A 19,966-nucleotide genomic window follows, 5' to 3' on the forward strand; every position below is an offset into this window, starting at 1 on the left:
ACCTGTGATAATTAGTTTGCCAGGTGTGCCCAATCAAAGGAAAACTACTTAAGAAGGACGTTCCACATTATTAAGCAGGCCACAGGTTTCAAGCAATATGGGAAAGAAAAAGGATCTCTCTGCTGCCGAAAAGCATGAAATAGTGCAATACCTTGGACAAGGTATGAAAACATTGGATATTTCAAGAAAACTTAAGCGTGATCATCGTACTGTAAAAAGATTTGTGCCTGATTCAGAGCACAGACAGGTTCGTTCAGATAAAGGCATAATGAGGAAGGTTTCTGCCAGACAAATTAATAGGATTAGGAGAGCATCTGCTAAAATGCCATTGCAAAGCAGCAAACAGGTATTTGAAGCCGCTGGTGCCTCTGGAGTCCCGCGAACCTCAAGGTGTAGGATCCTCCAGAGGTTTGCAAGTGTGCATAAAGCTATTATTCGCCCACCCCTAAACAATGCTCACAAGCAGAAACGGTTGCAGCGGGCTCAGAAATACATGAAGACTAATTTTCAAACCGTGTTGTTTACTGATGAGTGCCGTGCAACCCTGGATGGTCCAGATGGATGGAGTAGTGGATGGTTGGTGAATGGCCACCATGTCCCAACAAGGCTGCGATGTCAGCAAGGAGGTGGCGGAGTCATGTTTTGGGCTGGAATCATGGGGAGAGAGCTGGTAGGCCCCTTTAGGATCCCTGACGGTGTGAAAATGACCTCTGCAAAGTACATAGAGTTTATGACTGACCACTTTCTTCTGTGGTACAAAAAGAAGAACCGTGCCTTCCGTAACAAAATTATCTTCATGCATGACAATGCACCATCTCATGCTGCAAAGAATACCCCTGTGTCATTGGCTGCTATGGGCATAAAAGGAAAGAAACTCATGGTGTGGTCCCCATGTTCCCCTGACCTCAACCCTACTGAGAACCTTTGGAGCATCCTCAAGCAAAATATCTATGAGGGTGGGAGGCAGTTCACATCAAAACAGAAGCTCTGGGAGGCTATTCTGACATCCTGCAAAGATATTCAAGCAGAAACTGTCCAAATACTCACAAATTCAATGGATGCAAGAATTGTGAAGGTGATATCAAAGAAGGGGTCCTATGTTAACTTGTAACTTGGCCTGTTAAGTTTTTTTTTTATTGAAAGAGCTTTTGATTTTTGTAAATATGACCTCCTGATGCTGCAAATTCAACAAATTACCATTTTAGTTCTCTTTACAACCTTTAAAATGTTTTGATCTCTGTTGTGCATAATCATTTGAAACAGTGCATTTTGAGTTTTTTACTTCTAAAAAAAATCTGTTATCATTAGGAGATTTGTTCAATAAAATTTGCATTATACTCCAACGGTTGATGGCTTGAAGATTATACTGACTGTCATTTGCATCGACTATTTAGGAAAATCAGCGAAAAATAACATTTGCATAATAATATATATATATATATATATATATATATATATAAACACAATTATTCGGTGTTTATCTTAAAGATGTGTCCACCATTACCTTTGCTTGAATTTGGTCAAGGACTCCAATTTATCATGAAACCATTTCAATACAATATTGTGAAATGGTATCAAAACCCTTGAGAGGATGCAATTCACATTTCAACCACTGGGTGGCCACACATAGACACATGTGGCATAGACATCTTTTGACACAGTATCGCAAAATCATGTGTTTATTATAAAGCTGGTCATGTCCTGCCAAACATCTCAGGATATGATGAGATAAGAGGAAAGGTAAAGAAGGACACATCTGTAGCATGTGACCATCACTAACGCTGTCTGTTGTCATTTTACATGTTAGTATTTGCCCTCCTGCATTTCCATAGAGAGGTGTCTAGGCAGATTGTCCCATAGTTTGGACAGATTAAGATAGATCAGATTATTTCCCAAGCTCATTCACGTTAGATCATAGTGCGATATCACGCATATTATATTTCTATGGGGTTGCATGAAATTGTATGTACACAAGCGATATCTCACTAGCATTTGGGATGATCAAAAATCCCATACCCCTTTTTTACCCATAGGCTTATATTGAAATCACATGTGACGTGCTTTAGATTTCTTCTATTTGAGATTTTTCTTTAGTTCATGAGGCAGGTAAGAAGAAAGGAACTCGACTGCGCTGGAACGGATCCATTAATCAGATTAATTAGTTTGGTCATGTTGTATTCTTTCATTCTTGCTTAGGTCTGTCAGCTACACGGCTAATATAGTATCCTTGAACGAATGCCATGGTTCTACTTTATTAACCACTGAAACGCTGGAGTAGTCATCCCCTGATGAGTTATAATGTGACGATAGCCTCTACGACTAAAGCTCATTAAACAGAGATACAATTGCATACTCCCAAGTTGTTAGTTATCAGGCTGTTAATGTGTCTTTTATCCTGTGGTTTCTTTCTTGGTTTTAACAAGTGTGAACTGAAGAGCGTTGTGAAGTAATTTTAGATCTAGGCATGCATAACCACTAACGTACCTGTCACATGTCAAGTATTACCTATCACACATTACTTACTTGCTATTTTAAAACTTAGGTTGCATAAGAAAATATATAAAAGATCACATACATGTATATTTGGAGTGTATTATAGGATTTGGGTTTTATATGATAGTCATTGTTTTATATGATCAACATAAAAGTGTATAGACTTATATATTACAATCCAAATATCTTATTAATATTAAAGAGGTTTTTGAGATTAGAGAAAAAAAGGTATTTTTTTCCAGAAACAGCGCCACCCTTTTTCTGTTGGCTGTGTCCGGTATTGCAGCATTCAAGTGAATGGGGTTGGGCTGCAATACCTGACACAGCATGTAGACATGAGAAGGGCTGTTTCTGGAATTAAGCAGAGATTTTTTTCTAATCTCATTTAACCCCTTTAAGTGCTGTCATGTTGGACACGTGACCATATATATATAATTTGTTTTTCTCCAGCATGTTGTGTTTTTATTTGGATATTTGAACTTATCAAAGTTGCCATATTTTTTTTTAAAAAAGTGTCTTTTTGTTCTTGATTATCATCTTTAAAGTGCTAAAGTAACTGGGCAAAAACGGAAAATCCAGCTTTTGCTCAGAGTGGTGGCACCCAACGTACCCCCAAAGTCTCACCTATGTGGTCCCTGTCAATAAAAGGTTCCTCAGGTGCCTTATGCCAGGCCACTCCTACAATCTGCCTGTACAATCATTTCCTGGACAGTGGGTGTCATGACCAACCTGGCAACCTATGTAGGGAATGACCTGTTGCTTCTACGCACAAATAAAGATAGCAGTGAGTCATTCCTTTTAGTTGTTCCTGGGTGATAACCCACACAAGCAGGCCACAGGAGCTGCTGTCCAGAAGACACCTGTAAATCTCTGAATTGTCATGGTCAACATAGATAAGACTTTGGAGGCAGAGTGGGTCTCTGTGATATGGACAAAATCCGGACTTTTAGTTTTTGCCCGGAATATCTCATATTAAAACACCAAAATGGGCATTGTGTATCACTCATAACCCCCTTATTATAAAATTTTCGTAGTAGAAATTTGTGACTTTTTTTTTTTATAATACTTTTTAACAGTATAATATAGCTCAGTTCATCTTCTTTTAAAGTTGTCACGTGTCCAAGCATAAATTCTTTCACCTTGGAACACGGAAGGTGGCGCATTGTCAATGGATCGCACTATGAATACAAGACAAAAGTTGTCTTTAGCTGTGATCCAGGCTACTTCCGATTGGGACCAGCATCTATTCAGTGCCTTGCCAACGGAACATGGAGCTGGAGAAACGAGAGGCCACATTGCCAAAGTATGTATGGAGGATTATTCAGTGCTGGACATTTCAAAGGTCTACATTTATAATAGTTCATTATGCCGTTGTGTAATGTTCGAATAGGAAGTTATCGAGAAAAAATTAACATATTATGTCATCATTATGTATCATTTATCCAGTAATACAGAGTAAGGACAAATTATATAGGTTATAGTATAGTGTTTTTGACGGAAAACCCAGCATCCTGCTCACTTCACATTTAGTGTTGGGTATTTGAGTTTGACAATGTTGTCTTTGAAGCGAGCAGGCTCATTCTGAATTCCATTGCTGACCCTCTTGCCCTTGGGAAGTACTTAGAAACAGCTTCAACGGTTTCTACTGTAACGTCTTCTCAAAAGTCTACACATGGCTGTCACATCTTTCACAATATACATTGCATATTAAATAGATGTAGTACGTAGATGATATTTTTAGATGGCACATAGATGATATTCTTTATTGTTATTGTTTTATTTACTAGACCTAAATCATCGCTCGTGATAAATTGTCTTAAAATGTACATTTTAACGGTAAACAAAACAATTAATATTTAGATTTTAGGTTTAGAATATTAGATTGGATTGCAGATCATCACATAATTCACAGCTGTGATATATTTAAGGGTAAATCTGACTACATTGGATAAAGAGCATCAGCAATGATTCTAGTTAGTATTGAGACCTTCTTGGTTATATGGATTAATTTATTGTTGTTAGTATCAGGGGTGTTCATTGACTCTGAACATACCTGGGGCACTATTGAACCCACAGTTACGATTGAATGTGGTTATCGATGGTACCCGGAGATCTGGGTCACCAGGTAAAAAAACCTGGGATGACACGCCCCTAATGCCAGCAACGTCATTGGTTAGAACACTGGCAAAATTGGGACTTGGCATACAACATTTACTTTTCCGAGAAAGGGGTAAGGTTGAATAGCCACATGTAATTCAATGTCATTTTTAATCTAATATCTTATTACTCCATGATAAAAAGACAGCAAACATAACTGGCAGGAAAAATAAGGTCTAGTCCCTTTATACACAAAAAGCAGGTTCCGTATCCTGCATGTAATGTGAGACATTTTAAGGAATATGATACACAACTGAAAAACAAAATCAAATTGTTACAATTCTCAAGAAATTGAAACATTGTAATAAATTGCCCCTCCCCATCTTATATGTGTAGCCTGTTTGCCCTGCTCTGAATGGCAAGGAGGAATTGCTATCAATTCACCCAGTTGTAGGAATTTCAAGTGTGAGTTTCTTTATAACACATATTTACTGTTTGTAGAAACTTGCTAAGTTTGCATGTCATTAAAAGTGTCCTTGACTATAGTCAAATGTTGCAGAGGCTAGAAATGTGATGTGGGAAACCTATTTGATATGCACCCCATCCTAACTCTACATCTGTGCAGTGTCTATGTTAAAGAATAGGCATTGATACTGCACATAGTATCACACTGCTAGGACACAACATACGGGGAGCATGTGGGAGCATAAGGGGTCAGTGCGGCCCCAATTCAACAATTAACAGTTCATTACCTGATGTAACATTGTGCTGATTTTTAATATATATAACATTTCATATATGTCCAAGAATAGGCAGCACTCCAATTCAAAGTGAAAAAAAATAGGTTTTTTATTTGCCCTCGTGCAACGTTTCGGCACTATTGCAGGAGCCTTTTTCAAGCACTTAACATTTCATAACTTTTTTTTTTTTTCAGTAACGTCATGTGGGGAACTTCCAGTACCACCCAATGGAAAGAAAATTGGCACACAAACAACATTTGGCTCAACAGCAATATTCACGTGTGATTCAGGGTACATGCTGGTAGGCTCTGTGGTGCGAGAATGCTTATCTTCGGGACTTTGGAGCGGCACTGAGACAAGATGTTTAGGTAAATTTTCATAGTTTAGAATATACTGACATGTAGGTGTATATTTCACAGAGAGTTACTGGAGTCAGGGGCGTAACTATAGGTGGGTGCAGAGGATTGAGTCACATTTGAAACCTGGAGCCTGTAGGGGCTCAGAAGGTCTCTCTGCTCCATATGAGGTGGTCAGTATTATAAATAACGGTTATAGTTGGGGGCCTTATTACCGATTTTGTTTTGGACCCAGTAGCTTCAACTTATGCCAGGAGTTGAGTTGTGTATAGTTTAAGGTTTTATACATAGAAGAAGGTGCCACTTTTTTTGGTCTGTTCTGATGTGGACCCTTTGTGCTGCTCATTTGGTGAATGTGACAACAACATCAATTATAACATTTTGTGTAAATTAAATATTAAGCGGGATTTAAGCAAAATTTGGCAGAAGTCTGTTACAAATGACTCCAATAAAATGGAGTACATTGCAGGCACCAAATTTATTATAAGTTAAAGACACTTTTTGAACCCACTTAAACAGTTTTGAAAATATACTTCATAGGGTATTGGAGTTCAAGGACCTATCTATCTACTCATCACAAGTTCCTAACGTGGATAAAACAACACTTGTTATCTACTGTATACGTTGGTGGCCACCACAGATATTCATAGCATGCGTCTCCATCAGTCTTTAATACAAGAAAGCAAATTAAGATCAGAAAAATATCTTTGGTGCTGCCGCCGGTAGAGGAGACGAGGGGGGCACAGAATAATATGAAAAAAATATCTTTAATGTGTCTAATGCTACACACAGAATGAACCCCTTATTTAGGCTAATATATATACATAATTTATTAGCCTAAAGAAGAAACACATTCAGCCCTGAAACACATTGACATGAATCCACCAATATGACAGAAGGTTACTAGGAATTGAGAACCTGGTAGTACCTAGTCTACAATTAGACTTGGCTGGAGGACATATACAAGTAGAGTTTAAATATTATTATTATTATCATCATTATTATTATTTTGTATTTGAAACACACCTTATATTTTCACATTGCAGCCGGTCACTGTGGAACTCCAGAATTAATTGTAAATGGACAAGTCATTGGAGAAAATTATGGGTATCGAGATACTGTTGTCTATCAGTGCAACCCTGGTTTTCGCCTGATCGGGTCATCAGTAAGGATTTGCCAACAAGACCACAATTGGTCTGGTCAATTGCCATCCTGTGTGCGTAAGTAAACATCTTGTGGCTTTAGTTATGTTTTTATTGCTGTTCCATCCATGTATTGGAATACTGGAGCTGCATACGTGGAAAGGGGTCAATACATGGAGAGATGTCTCTTGGTATAAGAAAAGGGAAGAACTTGGTCATCACAAGGACATTTTCCACCATGATGAAATTCTTTCTTCTATGATCTTGAGAGCTTGTGATCCTTAGAAGTGCTAGTTATCTCCCCCTCAGACCCTAATCCAAGACTAAATCAGCTTAACACTCTTTTATAGGACAAATTAAATAGGTTTACAGCACCATCCTGAACATTAAAATGATGCTGTTTAATGTTAGACCTCCTGCACATGACCGGATTATGGGTCCATACTATACCTACATGTGCCTCTTACGTATCATACATAGGCATAGGGAGGTTTTATCACCATGGTGGTGCGGTATGGGTCTTCACGCCTATTTATTCCAATTTTATGTAAATAAACTTTATTCAATGTATAATGAAAATGTCTACAACTTTCTCATAGTCTTTGTGTTTCAATTGCTCCCCATTTTCAAAATCTATGCGTACTTTTAGGGAATGCAAAGACATTTTTTTTACATCCACAAGCTAAAAAGCTGTTTTGGTCATGTCCAACTGACACAGATGCAGGGTTTGCTACAAAACAAAGTTCTGAAAAACTGAAATATGTGCTGCACTTGTGGCAGACGGACATGATTAGGACAGGTTTTTAGATTCTGGATGTAAAAAAGAATGTTTCCATTCACTAAGAGTAAGCAAAGATTTTGAAAATGGCGAGTAATTGAAAGTTATAGTAGCAATTTATTAGAACTGTCGTTTCATGCACCAGTCTTAATAGAATTAAAAGTTGGAGTAAATTTACGACACATTTATTAAGAGGCTAAAGCCTCTTAAATGTGTTGCATCTTTCGGCCGGACCGTGCACCACAATCCATTCCTCCCACATCGACAATAATTTTAAAAAAAAACACAAACTCACCTGAGCGCTCCTTTTCTTCCCTTTGGATCCCCTCAGTATTCCAGCATGGCTCACCCAAGGTCCTGATGTCGGGGATCGTCAGAGCCTTATATGCATGTACAACGTACTGAGGCTGCCCGGCTTCAGTACTTTGTATGAGTCAGGTCATGCTGAGGGGGTCTGAGGGGAGAAGGGGATCAGTGAGGTGAGTATATATATATATATATATATATATATATATATATATATATATATATAAAAATATATATATATATATATATATATATATATATATAAAATTTAATTTTTTTCTCATTTAACTGACCAACGGGTTGGCGAAGGGGGAACTGTTTGAGGGGGTGTAAGGTAGGGGCCTCTCCCTTGTTATGCCCTATTGAGTTCCCCTATCGTTTATGCCAGTTTTCTAAGGTAAATTATAAAGAAAAATTGACGGACCGATGTGGCCCTTTCTGAGCCCCTTTAACAGAGAAGTGCTGAGGGCAGTGTAAAAAGGCTAAAAGTTGCACTTTGCACCATAAATTGTGAGTTTTGGACCATTTTGCAACTATTCTATGGCAGAAAACTAGCATAGATAGTTCAATTACTTGCCCCTATAATATATAATATAAAAATATATTACAAATATGCATACATTTTTATTATAAAATTGAGATTTATTTGTATAATGCTGGAAAACCCTCTTTAAAAAGCACTCACACAACATTTTTTATTCCCTGGCTGGTTGGAAAGCACATTATGTAAATTGTGGTGAAGGTTATTTTCTTACCGGTGACTGTATTTGTAAGTTATCCACTTCCTTCTGGTCCTCAGCTGTGTTATGTGACCAGCAGTAGGATTCTCCAACTACCACAGCGTCTCATGTGTGGACAGGAAGTCAGTTTCGCTATTCATTCCTATAAGACTGACATCGAGGCTATGATAGGAATGAATAGAGAAACTGACTTCCTGTCCACACATGAGACGCTGTGGTAGTTGGAGAGTCCTATTACTGGTCACATGACACAGCTGAGGACCAGAAGGAAGTGGATAACTTACAAATACAGTCACTGGTAAGAAAATAACCTTCTCCACAATTTACATAATATGCCTCTCTAATGGGCCAGTGAATAAAAAAAAATTGTTGAGTGCTCCTTTAAGAGATTGTCTTGGACATTCAGCTGTGGGGTTGGCATCTTGTACTCCCTTCAATCATCTGTTATTGCTGGAGAAAGCTCAATGTTTATCTAACGTCCATATGCGCTAAAAGGATTATCTATGTAACGCTTCGTTCACATCTGGGTCAGGGCTCCGCTCTGACGTTCCGTCGGAGATTTCCGTCGGAACGGAGCACTGACTTACACAAACTGAAACCAAAGGTTTCCGTTTCCATCACCATTGATTTCAATGGTGACGGATCCGGTGCCAATGGTTTCAGTTTGTCTCCGTTGTGCAAGGGTTTTGTCGTCGTTTTGATGGAATCAATATCATAGTCGACTACAGTATTCATCCTGTCAAAACGAAGGAACCCTTGCACAACGGAGACAAACTGAAGCCATTGGCACCGGATCCGTCACCATTGAAATGAATGGTGATGGGAACGGAAACCTTCGGTTCCAGTTTGTGTCAGTCAGGGCTCCGTTCTGACGGTAACCTGTGACGGAATGTCGGAACGGAGCCCTGACGCAGATGTGAACATAGCCTAACACAACTTCTTTAAGGTAAATTTTGAGGTAGGTGTACAATACTAATGTAATTATTAAAATAATAATCCCCTCTGTTACTTTTTGGTTCGTCTTTCGGCTCCTGGCTTCAGAATAGAGCAGTCAGGCAGACGCTAGTAAATTATATCACCAGCTATGCCCACTGACTCCATTCTTATAGACCTTGAGGTTCCTGGAGCTCTACCTTTAGCAAAATGCATTGAATTGTTTAACAAAATGAGCCATCTGGATGTTATATTTTCAAAAATCTTCACAATATCATATCTTACGTTCTACAGTGTATTTATCAATGCTTACGTCCGTGTACATTGTCTCACAATTGTCATGTTGCTTAGTTACAAAGGAGTAGGAGTGACCCCAATACAGTGCCAACGCATTGAAAATTTTAAACAGCATGAAACATATCCGCAGCCCTACAGCGAGCACCAGGGATTCATTTGATAGTCCTATCTCGTCCTTGATGTATATATCTTTTCGTTTTCACATCATAAAATTGTCACCTTCACTATAATTTAGACTTGGTCTGTTTATCAAGGTGCATTTTTAGGTCTGTTGCTTCCCAGTATGATGTTTACCTCCAGAAAATCCCATCCATAAAACTCTTTGTCAATGAAGAAATAATTATGATATATCTGATGCAGTTCTCTTTACGTCCGGCACATATTAGAATAATATATGATTATGTTACAATGTAATGTGTTAGGATTCTGAAGATCTACTGTACCTCGATGTAGAATTGTCAGTTGAGCAGATAATCAGTTTTTCATTTTATTTGGACTTCTCTAGAGATATTCTGCTACTACAGTACAACAGCTGTCTCATGAAAGTATTCATGAGGACAGATTCTGAGAAGGCCATTCACCCAATAAATCGCTGTCAGCCAAAAATGAAAAAAAACAAAACTTTATAGGAATCTTTTTGTCCTGCACTTCAGTGCTAGAAAAATGTATGTAAACTAAACGAAAAAAGAAAAACTTAAGATCAAGGAGTAAAAAGTTCAATAATGTATCTCCAGAAACAAAGACAAATTACAAAAAAAAAAATCAAAAACAAATTGTGAACAAGTAATTTGTATTTATAAATGACCAAGATATACTAGTATATTCCATAATATGCTGGATACGTGGATTTTTTTTTTAAGTGATTGATATCTCATCACATATGTCCCAATTCTCAACACATTTATTGCCAAGGGAGGAAAAAATGTACTAAACACCAGAGATCACTGTTGATTCCCAGTTCCTATGTAGGGTGTCCCTACCGAACAACTCCTAAATCCTCAGCATGCTGGACCCCTGTGTGACATGAGAGGAAACTGTATACTGAGAGTTAACTGCAGACATATAACTTTTTGGATTATTATTGGTTTTACAGGGATATTCTAGTTTAGAAGTAACATGTTAAAGAAATCTGAGTTAACAGATTATAATCTCTTGTTCAGGACACTTATTGATTAGCCAGACCAAAGTGCGGATACAAAGAACGATTCACTGGCTCTCATATAGAACATGAACAGGTTATGGATTTCAATGGACACTCATCTCGCTAGTCCCGTTCTCAGCCGTGTCTTCCATGCATCCGGCTCTTTTTCGATCCTCGGCCGGCGGTGTTGCATGACAGGCAGCCGGCACCTGCCAGTGACATCAGGCCCACTGATATATTTAAAGGGGAATCAGCCTCTAATGTCTTGGCTGCTGATTGGGTTCATACCCTGTTGTGGCTCTTATTCGTTGTGTTGTCCCTAAATCTGTCTCCTGATCGACCCTGATCCTGACCTTGGGCTTGTTTATGGATTTTGCTTGTGCCTTGCACTTTGGATTTTTGTTTGCTGCCTGATGTTGTTTCCTGACTTTAACCCCTAGTTCTGTTCCTGACTACGCTTCTGTCTTGTCCTCTGGCATGTTACACAAAGACTGCTCTCGTGGTGATGACCTTGACTCTGTCACTGTTTACGCTACTGCCGCCAACCTTTGACTATGCTGGGGGCCACGACCTGGAGATCTTCCTGCCTCGAAATCCATACCTCCTTGTGGGGAACAAAGGGTGATTACCAGGGGATCCCTAAGATACTGCAACTCAGTCTAGCAAGCGCAAAATGAATTACGGCTCAGAGAATCCGTACATCCGGCAGATGATAGTAACACCCTGCGGTGGTGCTGCAGGGAAAAGGAACACATGCAAGCAGGTTCCGCAGATTAAGGGTGTTTTATCATCTAGGGACTCTACTAATATAAAAAGATTGTCCCAATCACTTGTATATGGAAATGTTTTACAATTTCTAAAGAATATTTAGATAGATATTAACATTTCAAATCCTACATAGTTAATAGTTATATAGTGACAAGAACATTCTAATCAATGGTTGTCAGTTCTTTCCAAATATATGTTCTAAATCTGTCGTAATCAGATTGAAACACTCAAGGGTTCCATTAGTTTTCATGTTAAACTAAGGAGAGAAAGGGGTATTAGACCACAGGGAACAACATGTTTCTTTATCGATAATCTTTAAACAAGAATGAATCTCTGTCAAACAAGTCTTTCCAAATCTGTTGGATAGGAATAAGAATAGAGCAAGGGAAATAATTGCTCATGGGTCATTGCTAACAGCAGCAAGGGTGAATGTAGTGTTTTTCAACATCCAATTATAGCAAACCACACAGTAGATATAACTGCTATACCGAACAGCGAGAAGAGAGGTAATAGGTATCTACAACTGTGACACATTGCAGCTTAAAAATGAAGAATTGTACATTGAGGTGTATACACACACACACACGCACACACACACACACGCACACACACACACACACACACACATATACGGTTATTCCTTTTGGATTGTATATATATTATTGTATTGTACTGTGCAAAATCTGTCTGTCGATCTATCTCTATCTCGATCTATCAGATAGAAGGAGAGACATAAGACAGATAGATAGATGATAGATAGATAGATAGATAGATAGATAGATAGATAGATAGATAGATAGATAGATAGATAGATAGATAGATAGATAGATAGATAGATAGATAGATAGATGATAGATAGATAGACAGATAGATAGATAGATAGATAGATAGATAGATAGATAGATAGATAGATAGATAGATAGATAGATAGATAGATAGATAGATAGATAGACAAATATATATACTAATATTCTATATCAATATTTCTATCTATCTATCTATCTATCTATCTATCTATCTATCTATCTATCTATCTATCTATCTATCTATCTATCGCATATATGTACTGTTGTGCATAGGACTGTTTGATATCAGGGTATGACGATAGATAGATAGATAGATAGATAGATAGATAGATAGATAGATAGATAGATAGATAGATAGATAGAAAGATAGATAGATAGATAGATAGATAGATAGATAGATAGATAGATAGATAGATAGATAGATAGATAGATAGATAGATAGATAGATAGACAGATAGATATGAGATTGTATATGAGAGCGTTTTATCTCAATATCAATCTCTCATATCTATCTGTCTGTCCGCCTGTCTGTCTGTCTTTCTGTCTGTCTATCTACCTGTCTGTCTGTCTGTCTATCCATCTATCTATCTATCTATCTATCTATCTATCTATCTAATTGATGGATATATATATATATATATATGTGTATATATATATATATATATATATATATATATATATATATATATATATATGTACTCTTTGCATAGGACCATCTGATATCAGGGTACAGTGATAGATAGATAGATAGATAGATAGATAGATAGATAGATAGATAGATAGATAGATAGATAGATAGATAGATAGATAGATAGATAGATAGATAGATAGATAGATAGATGATAGATTTTATTTTGTGAAAGTCAAAACATGACAACTGGATTATGAGATATTATAGTTAAATTATTTATATTATAGGACTAATGCTAGTGATATTGTTTTTTAACCTCAAATCAATGAAAAGATACAAAACAAAACACCTTTCCAATGGACAAATTTGCACCCACTATTTCAGTTTAAAAAATATTGTGATTAAACCCCAAGCCTTATTTTCCGACTTTGGTGTGTGATGGTTTGAATCAGGACTAGGTAGGGACCCATTGTGCTGTTTTCTATGGAGTCCTCTCTCCTCTATATTCTCCCACCGGTGTAATAACACAGATATAACCTTTTAGAATTGTACTTATCCTGTGCCAATACTACTGTGATAATGATGTTTGTAGAACTGCTTTATTAGTGACTAATTCATACATTATCTCCATTCTTTTATCCCATTCTTATGGCAGCGATAAGCTGTGGTCATCCTGGCAGTCCAATCTATGGAAGAACAAGTGGCAATGGTTTTAATTATAATGACGTTGTGACATTCTCTTGTAACATGGGATATGTTATGCAAGGACCAACGAGGGCGCAGTGTCAGGCCAATCGCCAATGGAGTCATCCACCTCCTATCTGTAAAGGTAAAAGAGACACTAATATACTTGTTAGTATTTATTTAAATCAAATTGGATCAGTCGCCTGTTTGTACTCAAATATAGGAAAGTGTATTGGTCCTCTAAATAATCCAATAGTGGTCACCTATTTTCATCTTATGAATTGTTTCACAATATATGGCAAACCAGACCCCTGAAATCTTACCTGCTGCAGAATATTGTTATGTTTGCAGCCATCCAACGTAGGAAGGAGACGTCCCACCATTCTTGTCATGTACAGGTTTCTAGACAATTACATGATTGATCCTATTTGTAATGTGATTGGCTCAAAAGTTGCAAAAGTAAGGTTCTTATGCAAGCATAGGCATTTTTTTAAATAATTTCTAGGGTCTGATCTGCCATGTAGAGCAATCTATAAAATGAGCACCCTATGAACCCCTTATACCTTAACCCCCAGTATGCTTCCCAGTAAAGCTGTCCCTGCACTAAAGATTTTAAATGCCCAAAAAGGTCAATTTTGACCATTTTCTGTTGCCATCTGTTTGTGACACTAGTGAGCGTGACAGTCTCCGACCAAAGACAATTATATCTGACAAAGTTGATCTACCAATGTTGTATTTTTTGCTTGCAGTCCTTGCAAAGTCGTTCATGCCGAGCAACAGATTTGCATTCTATCAATATAAGCCCTGACCAGACCACAGATCAAGGCAGAGATCAGTCAGTGATTTGCTGATTTAACTAATGGCATTGTCATCCAAAACAACAACCCTCACAGACCAACCATGTATGGCCAGCTTAACAACAAATCCCTATTACAAATATATCTTAGATTTCTGAAACACTGAATGGCTTCATACAGTAATTACTTCCACTATAGGAAGCTCTCCTTGTGCTTGGTGGACTAAGTGGCTTGTGGAATAAGTGGAGTTAATAAACCGGAGTTTGCTACTGCGTGTGATTCTGTGAACGGATTAAGTGCTTGCAAATCAAAGTTATCAAGGTTTTTTTTTAGTGTGCGTCTTGTGTTCTAACTACTGACACAATTTGAAATCCTTTTTTTCTTTTCTGCTGCGCACCTAATTAAGGGCAGGGGGGTTTTTTACTCTCAGGTGATTTAAATTAGGCGGCAGGACTCACTTTTGAGCTTGCTCTCATTGTGCTTGGTGGACTAAGTGGCTTGTGTAATAAGTGGAGTTAATAAACCAGCGTGTAAAAGAGGAGTTAAAGTCCCTGTAAGTACTCTTCTTCTCTGCTTCTTTTCTTTTACTTTTTCACAGGTTTTTTTGTAACTGGGATAATGGATAGCAATATTGGAGGTTTTCTTCAGTGCACAGTTTGCCATATGTATACATGACTGGAGCCGGAGTTCCAGGGTGAATACCTCTGTGGGAGATGTGAGCATGTTGTTCACCTGGAAGCTCACATTAGAGATCTGGAGGAGCAAAATGCAACTCTGAGGATGATAGACAATCGTAAACAGAGCATGCTTCTCACTGAGCAAGCAGTTAGTGGGGTAGAACTGGAGGGTGAAGACATGGGTCAGCAGGGCCAGGCAAGTAGCTGGGTTAATGTAGTTAGGGGTCCAAGAAAAGGAAGGCCAATTCTGTTTCTGTTATTCCAAGCAAAATTGCCAAGTTGGGTGCGAGGGTATCAGTCTCAGAAATGGCAGCCCTAGTGAATTCTCATCTCCCTAACAGCTGGGAGAACAGCCCAGCTAGTAGTCGGCAGGATGGTAATGCAGGTAAGGCAAGACAATTGGTAGTTGTAGGTGATTCTATAATCAGGAAGACGGATAAAATAATTTGTGGCCAAGACCGCCTCAACCGAATGGTTTTCTGCCTTTCCTGGTGCGCGTTTGGCATGTGGTGGAATGGTTTGATAAATTACTGGGAGGGGCTGGTGATGATCCAGCAGTCCTGGTACACGTGGGAACCAATGACAGAATACATGGTAGGTGGAGGAGCCATAATAAAAATTTTAAAGAGCTAGGCTACAAGCTGAAGAAAAGGACCTCCAAGGTAGTATTCTCAGGAATACTGCCTGTGCCATGCGCATCACAGGAAAAACAGCGGGAGCTCAGGGAGTTAAATGCATGGCTGATGTCTTGTTTAGAGGAGAAGGCTTTGCCCTCCTAGAACCTTTCCTTTCTAGCTGGGATGGCAGAGTATTTAAACTAGGGCTGAGGAGGGACATCAATGTAGAAAATAAAGGGGTAGTAAGGTTAGAGAGGGGTCAGACTATATTGGTGGGGGGAGAAATAGATTGTGGGGAGAGGACTAGACAACAGGATAGGGAAATCCTCTTGTTACAAAACATTGAAGATAAAAATGCCCAAATAATGTCAAATAACCACATTTCTGATATTCAATGTGAAAAATTGAAAGGCAAGTTAAAGTGTATGTTCACAAATGCCAGAAGTCTTGCAAGCAAAATGGGGGAGCTGGAGGCCTTGGTACTGGAGGACCATATAGATATAGTTGGTGTTGCTGAAACATGGCTAGACACTTCACATGACTGGGCTGTAAATCTACAGGGTTTTACACTGTTTCGAAAAGACAAGACAAATAGGAAACGCGGTTGTCACGGTCTGTGGGTATGTGGACACACTGGGCCGCACCGCCATAGCGGGGAGGCAGCTGGCCAAGCAACAGAGTACCCAAACAATACAAAGTCCCGTAATAGGTTACCTGAATAGTCCAGATAGTGGCCGAGGCTTTAGCACAGATGGAAGTGGGTGCAGCAGGTTACGCCAGACGTGGCGGATAACACTGGACGTGGCAGATGACAGCATATTCAATAGGACACGACTCCAACACTAACAGGCTCAGGAACAAGGACACAGCACCGGATACAGGTAACAGGGTATGGTAACAACAGGAACAGGATAACACTAAGGGACCATTTGCAAGACTGACATGGGAATACTAACAATGCTCAGGCAAGAATCAGAAGGGCAGGGCCCTTCTTATAGTCCAGGGTGATCTGGGAGCAATCAGTCAAATCTAAAACATGTGTGTGCTCTGGCCCATTAAGGCCGGGAATGATCTAGAGAGTGCACCCTCGTGGTCACTGCAGGGCAGGACGGCCGCATGTGCTGGCATCTCTGGGGAGGAAGACGTCGGCAGGATGAGAGGAGTCTGCGGTCTGTGACTGCGGACGTTACAGTGTGGGATATGTCTGTATGTGAGAAGTGATATGAAGGCGAGTATGAAAAAGACAATAGTGGGTGAAGATTGTGAGGAGGTTTAAACCTTGTGGGTGGAATTACAAAGGGAGCTAAACACTGGAAAAAAAAATATTTTTGGTTTCATTTATAGACGCCCCAATATAACTGAGGAGATGGAAGGTCAGCTATATAAACAGATGGAGCGGGCTGTACAGGCTGGTACTGTAGTGAAAATGGGAGATTTTAATTACTCAAATATTAATTGGCATCATGCTTTGGCTACAACTGCGAAGGGGAGAAATTTCCTCAACCTGTTGCAGGAAGATTTTATGGCCCAGTTAGTGGAAGACCCGACTAGACGTGAAGCTCTGCTGGATCTGGTCATTTCTAATAATGCCGAGCTTGTTGGGAATGTCAATGTTCGTGAAAACCTCGGTAACAGTGATCACAATATAGTTACATTTTACCTATGCTGTAAAAAACAATCACCGTTTGGGAGGGCAAAAACACTTGCTTTTAAGAAGGCCAATTCCCCAGGATGAGGGCAGCAATTCAGGACATAGACTGGGAACAACCAATGTCAAATGCCAAATAATGGGACAAATGATAAATGGGAGATCATAAAATCCACTTTGTATAATTATAGTGCAACATTTATTCCTACAGGTAACAAGTATAATGGACTAAAATTAAACCCCACATGGCTTACACCTTCTGTAAAAAGGGCAATACTTCAAATCTGAGGGTACAGCTGTAGCCTTTGTAAATGACAAAGAGATTAATAAAATCTGTAAGAAAGAAATGCGGTGCCTATTTTTAAAAAGGGCTCTAGGTCTTCCCCGGATAATTATAGACCAGTAAGCTTAAAGGAACAGTGTCATCACAATTTTTTTTTTTTCATATGTTAAAGATGTTAGTGCTTTATTAAAAACGTTTATATTTATTTGTGTGTTTGTGTTTTACTTTTTCTTATTTTTACACTTTTTCTTCCCTATGGGGGCTGCCATTTTTTGTTCCATTTCTGTATGTGTCGATTAACGACACATACAGACATGGAATACAGCAGCCACAGTCCCATAGGGACTGCGAACGGCTCCCGTCCCATCCACTTCTGTGTACGCCGTCTGTGTGGGAACTGCGCATGCGCCGCTCCCACACAGTCCAATTTGAAATTGGCGCCGTCCGGCGCCATTTTCCTGTGGACAGGAAGTCGCGGCCGGACAGTAAGATTACTACTTCCGGTCGCGGCTTCCGGACTTGTGCACTTGGACCAGCGGCAGCAGACGGAGCGGACGGGCAGGAGGGAGCCGCGGCGGCAGGAGCAGGTAAGAGATTTCAATGTATGTTCGTGTTTGTGTACGTTTACTACTGTATGTAAACCTACTACACTGTGCGTTAGCTCAAAAAATGGTGACACACAGTGTAGGAGGTTAGACCGTTCAAACCCCTCGTTTATCCCGGCACTAGCCAGGATAAAGGAGGGGGGGATGCTGAGAGCTCACTAGAGCGAGGGCTTTTTACCCAATTTTGCAATGCTGCAATTTTGGGAATAGCTCCATCTAGTGACCAGCAATGGGAAATATTATAAATTAGAATCTAATTTATAATATTTCCTGACTCGTGAAAAAAATAAAAAAAAATAGAACAATGTTTAATCACCTACACACTAAATGTTTAATTAAAAAAAACAAAACATGTTTTTCTGGCAACACATTCCCTTTAACATCCATTGTGGGGAAAATGGTTGAGGGGCTATTCAGGGACTATATACAGGAGTATGTGACAAAAAATAGTATTGCAAGTGACAGCCAGCACGGTTTTACTAAGGACAGAAGTTGTCAGACCAACCTGATTTGTTTTTATGAAGAGGTGAGCAGAAGCCTAGAAAGAGGGGCCGCTGTGGATTTAGTGTTTTTCGACTTTGCAAAGGCATTTGACACTGTCCCTCATAGATGGCTAATGGGTATGCTAAGGTCCATAGGTTTTAAAAGTATAGTTTGTACTTGGATTGAAAATTGGCTCAAGGACCATATCCAGAGAGTTGTGGTCAATGATTCCTACTCTGAATGGTCCCGGTTTATAAGTGGTGTACCCCAGGGTTCAGTGCTGGGACCACTATTATTCAACTTATTTATTAATGATATAGAGGATGGGATTAATAGCACTATTTCTATTTTTGCAGATGACTCCAAGCTATGTAGTATTGTTCAGTCTATGGAAGATGTTTGTAAATTGCAAGCTGATTTGGACACACTGAGTGTTTGGGCATTCACTTGGCAAATTAAGTTTAATGTAGTAGATAAATGTAATTATATGCATCTGGGTACCAACAATCTGCAACATCATATGTCCTAGGGGAAGCTATACTGGGGGAGTCACTTGTTGAGAAGGATCTGGGAGTACTTGTAGATCATAAACTAAATAACAGCATCAAATGTCAATCAGCTGCTTCAAAGGCCGGCAAGATATTGTTGTGTATTAAAAGAGGCATGGACTCGCGGGACAGGGATATAATATTACCACTTTACAAAGCATTAGTGAGGCCTCATCTAGAATATGCAGTTCAGTTCTGGGCTCCAGTTCATAGAAAAGATGCCCTGGAGTTGGCAAAAATACAAAGAAGAGCAACAAAGCAAATAAGGGGCATGGAGAATCTAAGTTATGAGGAAAGATTCAAATAATTAAACCTATTTAGCCTTGAAAAGAGTCGACTAAGGGGGACGTGATTAACTTATTTAAATATATGAATGGCCCATACAAGAAATATAGT

General features: G+C 39.0%; 1 protein-coding gene across 6 annotated transcripts in view; it reads left to right on the top strand.

The window, feature by feature from the left end:
• CSMD3 (CUB and Sushi multiple domains 3) overlaps positions 1-19,966 on the top strand; it is a 1,175,227-nt gene that overhangs the window by 1,030,677 nt on the left and 124,584 nt on the right. For all 6 annotated transcript variants that reach the window (XM_075825814.1, XM_075825808.1, XM_075825809.1 and 3 more), the window contains 4 exons: positions 3,602-3,796; positions 5,525-5,698; positions 6,733-6,906; positions 13,884-14,057. In XM_075825814.1, the coding sequence (XP_075681929.1) occupies positions 3,602-3,796; positions 5,525-5,698; positions 6,733-6,906; positions 13,884-14,057 (717 nt within the window). The remainder of the gene's footprint in view (positions 1-3,601; positions 3,797-5,524; positions 5,699-6,732; positions 6,907-13,883; positions 14,058-19,966) is intronic.

The sequence above is a fragment of the Rhinoderma darwinii genome, chromosome 5 (assembly GCF_050947455.1).
Source record: "Rhinoderma darwinii isolate aRhiDar2 chromosome 5, aRhiDar2.hap1, whole genome shotgun sequence".
Lineage (NCBI taxonomy): Eukaryota > Metazoa > Chordata > Amphibia > Anura > Rhinodermatidae > Rhinoderma > Rhinoderma darwinii.